Consider the following 12,495-nt stretch of genomic DNA (forward strand, 5'->3'; position numbering starts at 1 on the left):
TAATTTGGGGCGGCACGGTGGTGTAGTGGTTAGCGCTGTCACTTCACAGCAAGAAGGTCCGGGTTCGAGCCCCGTGGCCGGCGAGGGCCTTTCTGTGTGGAGTTTGCATGTTCTCCCCGTGTCTGCGTGGGTTTCCTCCGGGTGCTCCGGTTTCCCCCACAGTCCAAAGACATGCAGGTTAGGTTAACTGGTGACTCTAAATTGAGCGTAGGTGTGAATGTGAGTGTGAATGGTTGTCTGTGTCTATGTGTCAGCCCTGTGATGACCTGGCGACTTGTCCAGGGTGTACCCCGCCTTTCGCCCGTAGTCAGCTGGGATAGGCTCCAGCTTGCCTGCGACCCTGTAGAACAGGATAAAGCGGCTAGAGATAATGAGATGAGATCTCTAATTTGGTATAGCAAGCAACAAAAATTCAAGTGAAAAACAAATAGACATGTTTTATGGGTTAAAAAAAGTTAAGGAAAAACTTACAATAACTTGGTTACATAAGTATGCACAATCTTTTATAATGGGCATGTGGCTGTGCTCAAAATGAACCAATCACGTTCAAACACTTGTTCAAAATTAATTATCATGCATCTGCCATGAGTGAAGTGATTGTAACCCCAAATGAAGATCAGCTGTTTCTGTTGGATTTTCTTGACATCATCTTTGTTTCATTCTGCTGCTGAAGCCAAGGTCCACAAAAAGCTTACAAAACATGTATGGAATATCACTGTCAAAAGGCATTGATCACAGAGGAAGAGGGGTACAAAAGAACTTCCAAAACATTAGCTGTACCATGGGTCCAGTGTAGGGGCACCCCATTGACATGACCAATAAGAGGATGTCTATCCAATATAGACAAAAACACAAAAAGAAAACGTATCAGAAAGGCTGCTGAGAATCATACAGCAATATTAAAGGAGCTACAGTATGGGAATAGCCGGCAAGTACTGGGTCACTCCCTGCATGGGACAACGATCCCTCATAGTCTTCAAATGTCTGTGCTATGGGGTACCCTAAATCAACCCACACTGCATGCCAACATTTATCCTGGTCTGAAGAGACTGTGGTAGATCTTGTTGGGCATAATTCCAAAAGATACCGTATGTATCACCCAAAGAACACCATACCTGTGGTGAAGCATAGTGGTGGCGGCATCATCCTATGACACCGGGGTTCTAGTCAAGATAGAGGGAATCATGGATATCTATAAATACCAACCTATTTTGACACAAAACCTGCAGAGTCAGCTGAAGGTTTCACTTTCAACATGATAAAGGACCCACAGCATGAATAAATGTCAACAAAAGAATGGCTTTTAGAAGAGGAAAATCAATGCTTTGGAAACTTGTGGAATGACTTGAGGTCTGTGCACAGGAGATCTTTTAGCAATTTGATAGGTTTTTTTTTTTTATTGCCAAATCATAAAGTGCTACGTTGGTAGATTCTTACCCAAAAAGACTGAGTACTGTATTACAAGCTAAAGGTGCTTTTAAAAAGTATTAGTTAAGGTGTGTGCACACTTGTGCAACCAGGCTATATATTTTTCTTTTTGCTTCTAAAACATGTTTCTTTGTTTTTCATTTGAATTCTTTGGTTGCGTTTTCGTGTTGGGATTCCTCTGGGTTTTCATCATCATTATGTTCCCTTTTCTGGAGATTTTAACTCCTTACGGTGTGTCTGTTGTATCCAATAGGCGCTGAAATTTTGTCCTATCCATCATCATTCTCCTTATCCCACAGGGGCATCTATCCCCAACAGTCTCTCCAACCTCATCCAACTTGGGGAGCGTTCGTCAAAAAGTATCTGTTTCCTTATGTCTCCGTTATCCATCCTGCAGACATGCGCCAGGTATTTTAATCGCTGGTATATGAGTAGAAGGACTTGATCGGTTTTGTCTCAGTAATGCGGTGAAGGTCTGCATTTGAGAGTTTGAATCTCCACTCCTGTTTATCATCATTCACATTTTCTTCAGTTCTGTCATCCTTCTGTCTTCTGTATCCACCCTTCACCATCTTCCTCAGGAATCCATTCCATACGACCTCGATCTTTGCGACTTCTTTCATGGTCAGCTGCCATGTCTGTACTCTGTACAAGAGTCGGGATCTCACACATCCAGTGAGGAACTTTACTCTAGTCGACAGGTGTATACGCTGAGCCGTAAGCAGGGCTTTGAACCAGAATTTTTTTCCTATTGGTTCGTTCCGAACAGAAACGGAATTTTAACGTTTCCGGTTTTGGGTTCCACCATTAAATAGACGTTCCCGAACCGGTTAGAACAAAAAAATTTCGTTCCCGGAACGGTTAATTACGTTCCCTGTCAGCTGTTTAACAAATGGCTATAAAATTATGTCTCTGTCTCATCCAGCTTAAGCCAAATGTAGGCTAATTCTATTACAACCTTCATTAAATAAGACAAGAAATAATTCAAAACAATTATTATTTCAAATGTTGGCGATTTGGATTCTCAGTATGTCTTCCCATCTACACAAACAGAAAAAGTGCCAAAAATGAAAGATAATTCGTTTAGTGTGTTACCAAAGGCTAGTCAGGCCCTATAGAGGGCTACCGCATGACGTCACTGCGCCGCGAGATTTTGTTAGGCGCCATATTGGAAGACCAAGTACACATCTATGCAAGTACATACATACATAAAACAAACTACACCTGAAATGTAGCCAGGGCCGGTTCTGCCCTAATCTGGACCCGGGTGCAACATCGCGCAACCCCCCCCCCCCCAAAAAAAAAAAAAAAAAAACCACCAGTCTAAATCAGGACAACCATCACATAACTATAACTATAAACATTTTATATCAACTATTTTAACTAAATGGGCTATAATAAATAAGCCTGCAGGCAGCCACGGCGGGCTGCCTCAGAAAAGTAACCATTCAATGACACAACTGAAAGCCTGCAGCCACGCTGGGCTGCCTCAGAAAAGTAACCATTTGTCCTACCTTAAAACTCGTTTTGCATTTTCTGCCTCCTTTTTTGTATTTTCGACCCTCCGTTTATTTTCTTTCCTTTTCTGAAAACCCGATTTGTGTCCAGACATTTTGTTCTGCAACCAACGAACTAACTCGTCAGGCCTCGTCTCTCGAGCCCGCGATGATTCCCGTGGGAAGGGCAACAATTGATACATTTTTACAAACAGCCAATAGGGAGGTTGCAACATTCAGGCTCTTCTTTGCTCAGACACTCAGTAATGCACTTACTCACTTATTATCACATGGAGAAGTGATAGTAGTCCACCTTCCCGCTCTCTCCATTCAGTCAGCGAACGTCACACAGGAAGTGAACCCCAGCGGGTCATAGAAACTTGCGCAGGAGAAGAATGACTTTTTTTATTTGTAGGCTACGGAAACTTTGAGGAACGAAATAAAAACCGGTATTAACCGGTTACCATTATTTTTAATAAGCGTTTCTGTTCCGGAGCATAAAAAATAATAAAGTTTCTGGTTTCGTTTCTGTTCCATGTGAAATAGAAAAAGTTCCCGGTTTTCGTTTTCATTCCTTGAACCGGTTCAAAGGCCTGGCCGTAAGAACATGTTTAAGCTCATTCCATTTTTCAAATGCGGATCCAATTCTCGAGCCAAGGGTCTGCGTGTCCTCGCTGGAGTTCGTGATGGTGTAACCTAGGTATCGGCATCTTCTCACATTCTTTATTTTAGTGCCGTTTACATAGACGAGGCTCTCTTGGTTCTTGACGGTTTCATCGATATTAAAGGCCATCATTTCTGTTTTGGTGTATGACATTTTCAGTCCAAACCGAGTATATGTGTTGTCATAAATCCGGAGGATGGTTTGTAGTTCCTCAACTGACTCCGCAAAAATGGCTTGGTCGTCTGCATATAGAAGCTCCGTTATTCTATTTTCCCCACTCACTCTTGTGTTTTTCCAGAGTTCCCCTGGTGATACCTCATTAAGAATGCAGTAGTTGATTGGAAGTTTTCCAGCTTCTTCCCACCTCCAAAAACATATTAGTAGGTAGAATGGCTAAGATAAAGTGTGGAAGAGTGTGTCAGTGTTTGTGCATGGTATTTCTGACCTACTGTAGCATCCATTGTTCCCTGGATAGGCTTCAGATTCACTACAACCCTGATCAGGATAAAAGTTGTTGAGAGTGAGTGAATTAAAAATCTATAATAAATGAAACTTTTATAGTTGGGGCATGGGGGATAATGTTTATGAGGATACTGTGTGTATGTGTGTGTGTGTGTGTGTGTTTTCCCATGTTCCGCTACTGTGTATGTTTGCATTTAATAGAAAGTTTGCCAATAAAGCCCCATCATGCCACAACTGGTGGCAGTGAAAAAATAAGGATGTGGAAAGCAATGTTGTTTATGTTTATGAGCAAATCTCCTGTACACAATCTCGGAACACTTTTCTCAACACATTTCCCCATGCACTGACTCACCTACTTGTTTTTTCCTTTAGAGATGTCACAAATTCTAAGGTGGATGTAAGTTTAAGTGCATGAGTAGTCAGAACAATGTACTGTAGGAAAAACAAAAAGAATCAAAATCCCAGAATTGAATTTGAAAACAAAGCCAACAGCGTGAAAGAGAGCTGCTCAAATAGACTGAGAAAGTGACATGATGTGTGATGTAGAATTTTAACGTCCTGTCCAAGGCTGTGGACCATTCTAAAATTATCATGATTATGTACACACCTCACTAAACAGTAATGCAGCCGGTTACATGTTCCTCTGTGCTACTGTCTGGCAGCTTTCTTTATGTTATGCTTCCGAAGGGTGAATATGATGATTGCATTTTACTCTTTACATTAAACAGTCAACGGCCAGGGAACATGAATGGCCTGGAAATGAGAAACTATTTAAACGACTTATGCAAGTTTTCTTTTATTGTACCATCAGTATTTCAGACTGATCTAGCCTAGAACCGAAATCAGATAATAGAATTAAATTCGTATGAAAAGCATATGCTTGTTACATTCACAGAGCAGTGGTGAAGAAAAATGTTTTTCTCAAAGTCAGATATACAGTATGCATTTAATGTGTAAAGCTGTACTTAGTATCTACTTTTTAACTGTACAAACAATAGGGGTGTATGATATGAAGTATTGTATCTCGTCATTCGATATGACACTCTTGATTTGATATGTCTTTGTGTCAAATATTACATGAGGGATAATGAATATTTTAACTTAATCAAGCCTAGCGTATCTCTGAAAAAGATAGTACAGGGCTTAAAATATGCATCCATCTCCAAAGCATGCTGTTTTTATGAGCACACTAGTCAGCACTAATACAACCTTAATTCCAAAAAAGTTGGGACACTGTGTAAAACATAAATAAAAACAGAATGTAAAGATTTGCAAATCATGGAAACCCTATATTTCATTGAAAATAGTACGAAGACAACATATCAAATGTTGAAACTGAGAAATGTTGTTGTTTTTTGAAAAATATATGCTCATTTTGAATTTGATTAATGATCTCATCTCATTATCTCTAGCCGCTTTATCCTGTTCTACAGGGTTGCAGGCAAGCTGGAGCCTATCCCAGCTGACTACAGGCGAAAGGCGGGGTACACCCTGGACAAGTCGCCAGGTCTTGATTAATGATTTAAAAAAAAAAAACTTGGTTAATTATCAACAGGTTGGTAACATGAGAGCAATTCCAGCGTTATGGACGTGACACTTGAACTCAAAATGGCAACAAATGACCCAGTGCATGTTTTATTGTCTCCCAGTATTTAAACAGGTGTTGCATATTTTAAGGCTGTACCATACTGGAGAAGTGATAGAACAAGAACAATTCCCATAGTACATCTAGGGCATGCCAGAAAATGCCAATAAAAGATGCGTTATGGATGTGACAGAAAAAGTATCACTTTTCTTGGGTGACGGTACATTTTTATCAAACTCTCTGAAATTGTAAACCTAATGTCGAAATGGAGATATCCATTTGATAGAGGGGTCCAAGGTGAATATTAAAAAAAATCTTTGTTTAAAATATTTTGTATTTCATGCAGAGTTTCGGAAGGAAAAGTCAGCGTTATGGATGTGACGAAATTCCGTTATGGATGTGACGCGTCTGAAATAGACATGGCATATGTTTAGAAAATCAGCAATTTAACCACCATAACCCTTTGAAAAACTCTCTAAATATCAGCTAAAACTATCAAAGTTCTTAAATAATATTTAGGATGGCTATTGTTTTGCTGTTTTGTGGATTTTAGCATACATTTCTGTGGCTTGTGGGAATAATATAGAATTGTACATCATCAAAGTTGATTTTAGCTTGGGTTTTACATTATAAGAAAGAAAGACTGACAGTAACATATTAGGTTGGTTACAAATTGGTTCAACTTATTCACATCTGTAAAATACAGGCCTAGGTGATATCTCTGGGAGTGGTTTTGATGTATTACATGTTGCTTTATTTTTGCATGGTGAGGTTGACATTTACATGGAATTGCCCATGATTGGGTATATATATATATATATATATATATATATATATATATATATATATATATATAAAAGCATCCCAGACAGGCAGAGTCTCTCAAAAGTAAAGATGGGGAGGGGTTCACTGCTCTGTGAAAGACTGCGTGGGCAAACAGTGCAACAATTTAAGAATAGCATTCCTCAGTGTAAAATTGCAAAGAATTTGGAGATCACATCATCTATGGTACATAATATCATTAAAAGATTCAGAGAATCTGGAGAAATCTCTGTATGCAAGAGACAAGGCTGAAAACTGACACTGGATACCTGTGATCTTCAGGCCCTTAGGCGACGCTGCATTAAAAGCAGACACGTATCTGTAGTGGAAATCACTGTATGGGCTCAGGAACACTTCAGAAAACCATCGTCTGTGAAAACAGTTCATTACTGCATCCACAAATGCAAGTTAAAACCAGATATAAACAATATCCAGAAACACCATCACCTTCTCTGGGCCTGAGCTCTTTCATGATGGACTGAGGCGAAGTGGAAAATTGTCCCGAGGTCTGATGAATTAAAATTAGAAATTCTTTTTAGAAATCATGGACACCGCATCCTCCAGGCTAAAGAGGAGAGGGACCATCCTGCTTGTCATCAGTGCACAGTTCAAAAGCCAGCATCTGTGATGGTATGAGGGTACATTAGTACACATGACATGGGTAGCTTGTACATCTGGGAAGGCATCATTAATGCAGAATTTTTATATATATATATACACACACGTTTCAGAGCAACATGCTGCCATCCAGACAAAATCTTTTTCAGGGAAGGTCTTCCTTCTTTCAGCAAGACAATGCCAAGGGCTTCTGCACATATTAAAACTGCATGGCTCTGTAGTAAAAGAGTCCAGGTGCTAAACTGGCCTGCCTGCAGTCCAGACCTGTATCCCATTTAAAACGTTTGGCGCATTATGAAGCACAAAATATACAACAAAGGAGACCCCAAACTGTTGAGCAACTGAAATTGTATATCAGGCAAGAATGGGACATCATTTCTCTTTCAAAACTACAGCTATTGGTCTCCTCAGTTCCCAAACGTTTACAGAATGTTGTTAAAAGTAGAGGTGATGCAACACAGTGGCAAACACGCCCCTGTCCCAACTTTTTTGAAGCGTGTTGCTGACATCAAATTCAAAATGAGCATATATTTTTCAAAAAAACTATTTTCAATGAAATATCCAGTTTCCATTTATTTGCAAATTATCACATTCTTTTTTTATTTACAGTTTATACAGCATCCCAACTTTTTTCGAATTGGGGTTGTACCACTGCATCTGCACAGACAGAAAAAAGAACACACAGTGTTTCCTGTTTGAAAAAAAAAAAAATCCAGGTTAAAGAAATAAGCACGGCAGTGGGTTCATAGCTGTAGTTCAAAGTTCATAGCTGGAGATTTAAGACGCTGCTTGCTATAAAGGGAATGCAGAATTCAAAAATACGTCTGAGTTACAGAGAGCTGCATGACTTCATATATATATATGCCCCCTTTAGAGTCACACCAACAAAATTGCCAGGGTCGCGTGTTTTTTTTTTTACACCAAAAAGCCAGGGATAGTTTTGAAAGAATGTTTCGGGTGGGAAAAAAATGAAGTCTGTTAAGGGGAAAATACTTTTCCAATTCCCAATTGTTTAGGGCTAGTTTCAGGTATTTTGTGCAGGTTTTTAGATGTCATTGATCTGGAAAATTTGGTCAGACCTGGCAACCATGTACACAAGTGAAAGCTTGGCCAGGGAGCTAATTTTTCATGAGCCTTGTTTAATTTGTTGCATTCTAATACACAGCTTTTGCTTTGTTCTAAACTGCTAAGAGGCAGAATGGATCACAGAAACGCTGTCATTAGTTACCGAAGTAACTATAAAAACCTAAGGCACATATTCAGGCTTATTTTTGCTGTATGGAAAATGTGTCAGAATTAGACATCACTATAGCACGTTGAACTAGACCGGACAATTCCCTGGGGGAAATTGTGAGAGGATGCAGTGCGCGAAGCAATTCGGTCACGCATGTTTGCTGGCCGTGAATGTGTGACCTGCAATGATGTTTCAATGCAATGATTATGTGTGTGCTTGAGACAGCAGCCGTCATGAAGAAGAGCTATTCAAGAGTATAAACAAAGTGACTACAGGCGGAAATTAGCATGTACTGCTATAACCTGGGACAGACATCTGTCCTTACCACAAGGATAATGTTTAATTTGTGCACTGTCCCTTTTAAAAATAAAATAAACTCTAAACTCTAAGAAGAGTGTTTGTAGTTTGTATGTACGAACAGAAGTGTACCTAATAAAGTGGGCGGCTAAGGTGAAGTGTCATGCCGACCGAGGCGGGTTTTTTTTTTCACAAAAAAAAGAAATTCACAAAATTCTTTCACAGTGAGCGCTAGAAGGGTCTCCTGAATAGACTGATGTAATTTTTTGTCTGTAGTGTTAAAAATGAGAGACTTTTCTGTCACTTTTATAATGGGTGTCAATGAGCTAAGACACACAAGGTCTTGAATTTTGTGCTGTGTTTTACTACGGAACAGGCCTCGAACAATGACAAATAACTCGACAACGGAAGCAGCTATTCACAAAATTCTTTCACAGTGAGCGCTAGAAGGGTCTCCTGAATAAAATGATGTATATTTTTTTGTCTGTAATGTTAAAAATAAGGACACTAGAGCGATTTAAAAATGAGTGACTTTTCTCTCACGTTTATAATGGGTGTCAATGAGGCCTGTCAGCTGCCCTGTCCTCAGTTTGACGCTTGTCATTCAAAAACCGTAAATCCTATCGTTTAGGTAGACACATTGTGTGAATCAGGACAAGTTTTACTACTACTTTTGAGAAAATCATGTCTGTAGAGTGAAATTTGTGGCTGAAAACACAGTTTAAGCGAGAAAGTTTGAGCTTTATTTTCAACCTCTCTCCACTCTAAGTTAACGAGCTTCACTGGTGTGTAACGCAATAGACACCCATTCAAAAGCCGGATTTTCTCCCAGAACTCACATGGCGTTTGAGCCGGGACTGATCCGAAAGTGTAGAACCTAGCAGAAAAGTTGAATGCCAGATCCACAGAGGAGAAGTTTTCCTACGTTTTAGAGTTTGAATCACGTCTCTAGGTTAAAGCATGCCAGAGCAGCGGACGTTTGAAAAACGTTGAAAAAGTGCTTTTTTTCAATTAATTCCATAGAAATGAATGGGGGTTTTTTCGACGATTTTTTCGCGACTATGTCGTGAAAAAATCGTATTCTGTAGAGAAAAGTAATAGCATAGCGAGTCCGATCGAACCGCACGTTTTGATATATTGTTTGTCTGTGTGCGGCGTACGGTTATTGAGTTATTCGAAATCGAAATTTGCGTAGGAGGAAGAAGAAGAAGAAGAAGAAGAAACACGTAGAAGAACAATAGTTGCAGTGCTTTGCACTGCAACCTATGGGCTCCCCTAGGGGAGCCCATAGGTTGCTGTGCTGCAGCACTGCATCCTAATTACACCTCTTGTAAACACGTATTGATGTATGCTACAAAATATACAACCCCAATTCCAAAAAAGTTGGGACAAAGTACAAATTGTAAATAAAAATGGAATGCAATGATGTGGAAGTTTAAAAATTCCATATTTTATTCAGAATAGAACATAGATGACATATCAAATGTTTAAACTGAGAAAATGTATCATTTAAAGAGAAAAATTAAGTGATTTTTAAATTTCATGACAACAACACATCTCAAAAAAGTTGGGACAAGGCCATGTTTACCACTGTGAGACATCCCCTTTTCTCTTTACAACAGTCTGTAAACGTCTGGGGACTGAGGAGACAAGTTGCTCAAGTTTAGGGATAGGAATGTTAACCCATTCTTCTCTAATGTAGGATTCTAGTTGCTCAACTGTCTTAGGTCTTTTTTGTCGTATCTTCCATTTTATGATGCGCCAAATGTTTTCTATGGGTGAAAGATCTGGACTGCAGGCTGGCCAGTTCAGTACCCGGACCCTTCTTCTACGCAGCCATGATGCTGTAATTGATGCAGTATGTGGTTTGGCATTGTCATGTTGGAAAATGCAAGGTCTTCCCTGAAAGAGACGTCGTCTGGATGGGAGCATATGTTGCTCTAGAACCTGGATATACCTTTCAGCATTGATGGTGTCTTTCCAGATGTGTAAGCTGCCCATGCCACACGCACTAATGCAACCCCGTACCATCAGAGATGCAGGCTTCTGAACTGAGCGCTGATAACAACTTGGGTCGTCCTTCTCCTCTTTAGTCCGAATGACACGGCGTCCCTGATTTCCATAAAGAACTTCAAATTTTGATTCGTCTGACCACAGAACAGTTTTCCACTTTGCCACAGTCCATTTTAAATGAGCCTTGGCCCAGAGAAGACGTCTGCGCTTCTGGATCATGTTTAGATACGGCTTCTTCTTTGAACTATAGAGTTTTAGCTGGCAACGGCGGATGGCACGGTGAATTGTGTTCACAAATAATGTTCTCTGGAAATATTCCTGAGGCCATTTTGTGATTTCCAATACAGAAGCATGCCTGTATGTGATGCAGTGCCGTCTAAGGGCCCGAAGATCACGGGTACCCAGTATGGTTTTCCGGCCTTGACCCTTACGCACAGAGATTCTTCCAGATTCTCTGAATCTTTTGATGATATTATGCACTGTAGATGATGATATGTTCAAACTCTTTGCAATTTTACACTGTCGAACTCCTTTCTGATATTGCTCCACTATTTGTCGGCGCAGAATTAGGGGGATTGGTGATCCTCTTCCCATCTTTACTTCTGAGAGCCGCTGCCACTCCAAGATGCTCTTTTTATACCCAGTCATGTTAATGACCTATTGCCAATTGACCTAATGAGTTGCAATTTGGTCCTCCAGCTGTTCCTTTTTTGTACCTTTAACTTTTCCAGCCTCTTATTGCCCCTGTCCCAACTTTTTTGAGATGTGTTGCTGTCGTGAAATTTCAAATGAGCCAATATTTGGCATGAAATTTCAAAATGTCTCACTTTCGACATTTGATATGTTGTCTATGTTCTATTGTGAATACAATATCAGTTTTTGAGATTTGTAAATTATTACATTCCGTTTTTATTTACAATTTGTACTTTGTCCCAACTTTTTTGCAATCGGTGTTGTATTACTGTAATTTGAATACTGTGTTTCAGAACATTATGGACTAAATATACTGTAAATTTGACAGTTTTGTATTGTTGGTATGCTATACTGTTACTTGTAATCCATTATAGTTCAGTCCTGATTGTGCCCTGTTCCCTCTGAAGACTGGATTAGATTTTTTTTTTTTTATATAATAACCTTACACCCTATATAAACATGTGCACCCTCTGTTATTTTTTGTTTCCATTATCTATCCAGCGGCTCATATAGGTGTGGGAGTTAGCGGGCAGGAGGGCATTCAAGCAGTGCTGGCGTCCGACTACTCCTTCTCCCAGTTCCGCTTCCTGCAGCGCCTTCTACTGGTTCATGGCCGCTGGTCCTACCTGCGCATGTGCCGCTTCCTCTGCTACTTCTTTTACAAGAACTTTGCCTTCACCATGGTGCACTTCTGGTTTGGCTTCTTCTGCGGCTTCTCTGCTCAGGTCAGACGGTTGTGGCTACAGACAGTGTAATGTCATCTGAAAACTCAAGACCTCTCTCTGAGAACAATTCATATAACTTTACCCACATACTAGACCACATCAATGCTGTTATGAAACTTGCGTTGAGCTCGTGATTTTGAAGTTGAGAAGTAGAACAGTTTTGTTGCATTAAATGAGGAAACCATGTGGTGGTATATAGAAATTTTAGCAGGCATGGGTAGCATTGTATGTGGTCTCTTTGTGATTAAGGTGGTGTTTACATTAGACCGTATCAGTGGATCATCAGATTAACGTTTTTAAAACGATTCGCGTGCACACAGCAACGCCAATACACGATTCGCGTGCACACAGCAACGCCAATACACGGATACGCTAATCACATGACTAATTAGACTAATTAGTAAGTTGAAATGTGTCAGTGTGGCTCAGCGCTTCCTCCTCAGCGGCTGCGCTCCAAA

General features: G+C 40.0%; 1 protein-coding gene across 3 annotated transcripts in view; it reads left to right on the top strand.

Moving 5' to 3' along the window:
* Nucleotides 1–12,495, top strand: part of atp8b2 (ATPase phospholipid transporting 8B2) — a 173,593-nt gene that overhangs the window by 112,393 nt on the left and 48,705 nt on the right. For 2 of the 3 annotated variants that reach the window (XM_060921500.1, XM_060921498.1), the window contains one exon: nucleotides 11,814–12,037. In XM_060921500.1, the coding sequence (XP_060777483.1) occupies nucleotides 11,814–12,037 (224 nt within the window). The remainder of the gene's footprint in view (nucleotides 1–11,813; nucleotides 12,038–12,495) is intronic. The other variant, XM_060921499.1, reaches the window with a different exon arrangement.

Source organism: Neoarius graeffei, chromosome 5 (genome assembly GCF_027579695.1).
Source record: "Neoarius graeffei isolate fNeoGra1 chromosome 5, fNeoGra1.pri, whole genome shotgun sequence".
Lineage (NCBI taxonomy): Eukaryota > Metazoa > Chordata > Actinopteri > Siluriformes > Ariidae > Neoarius > Neoarius graeffei.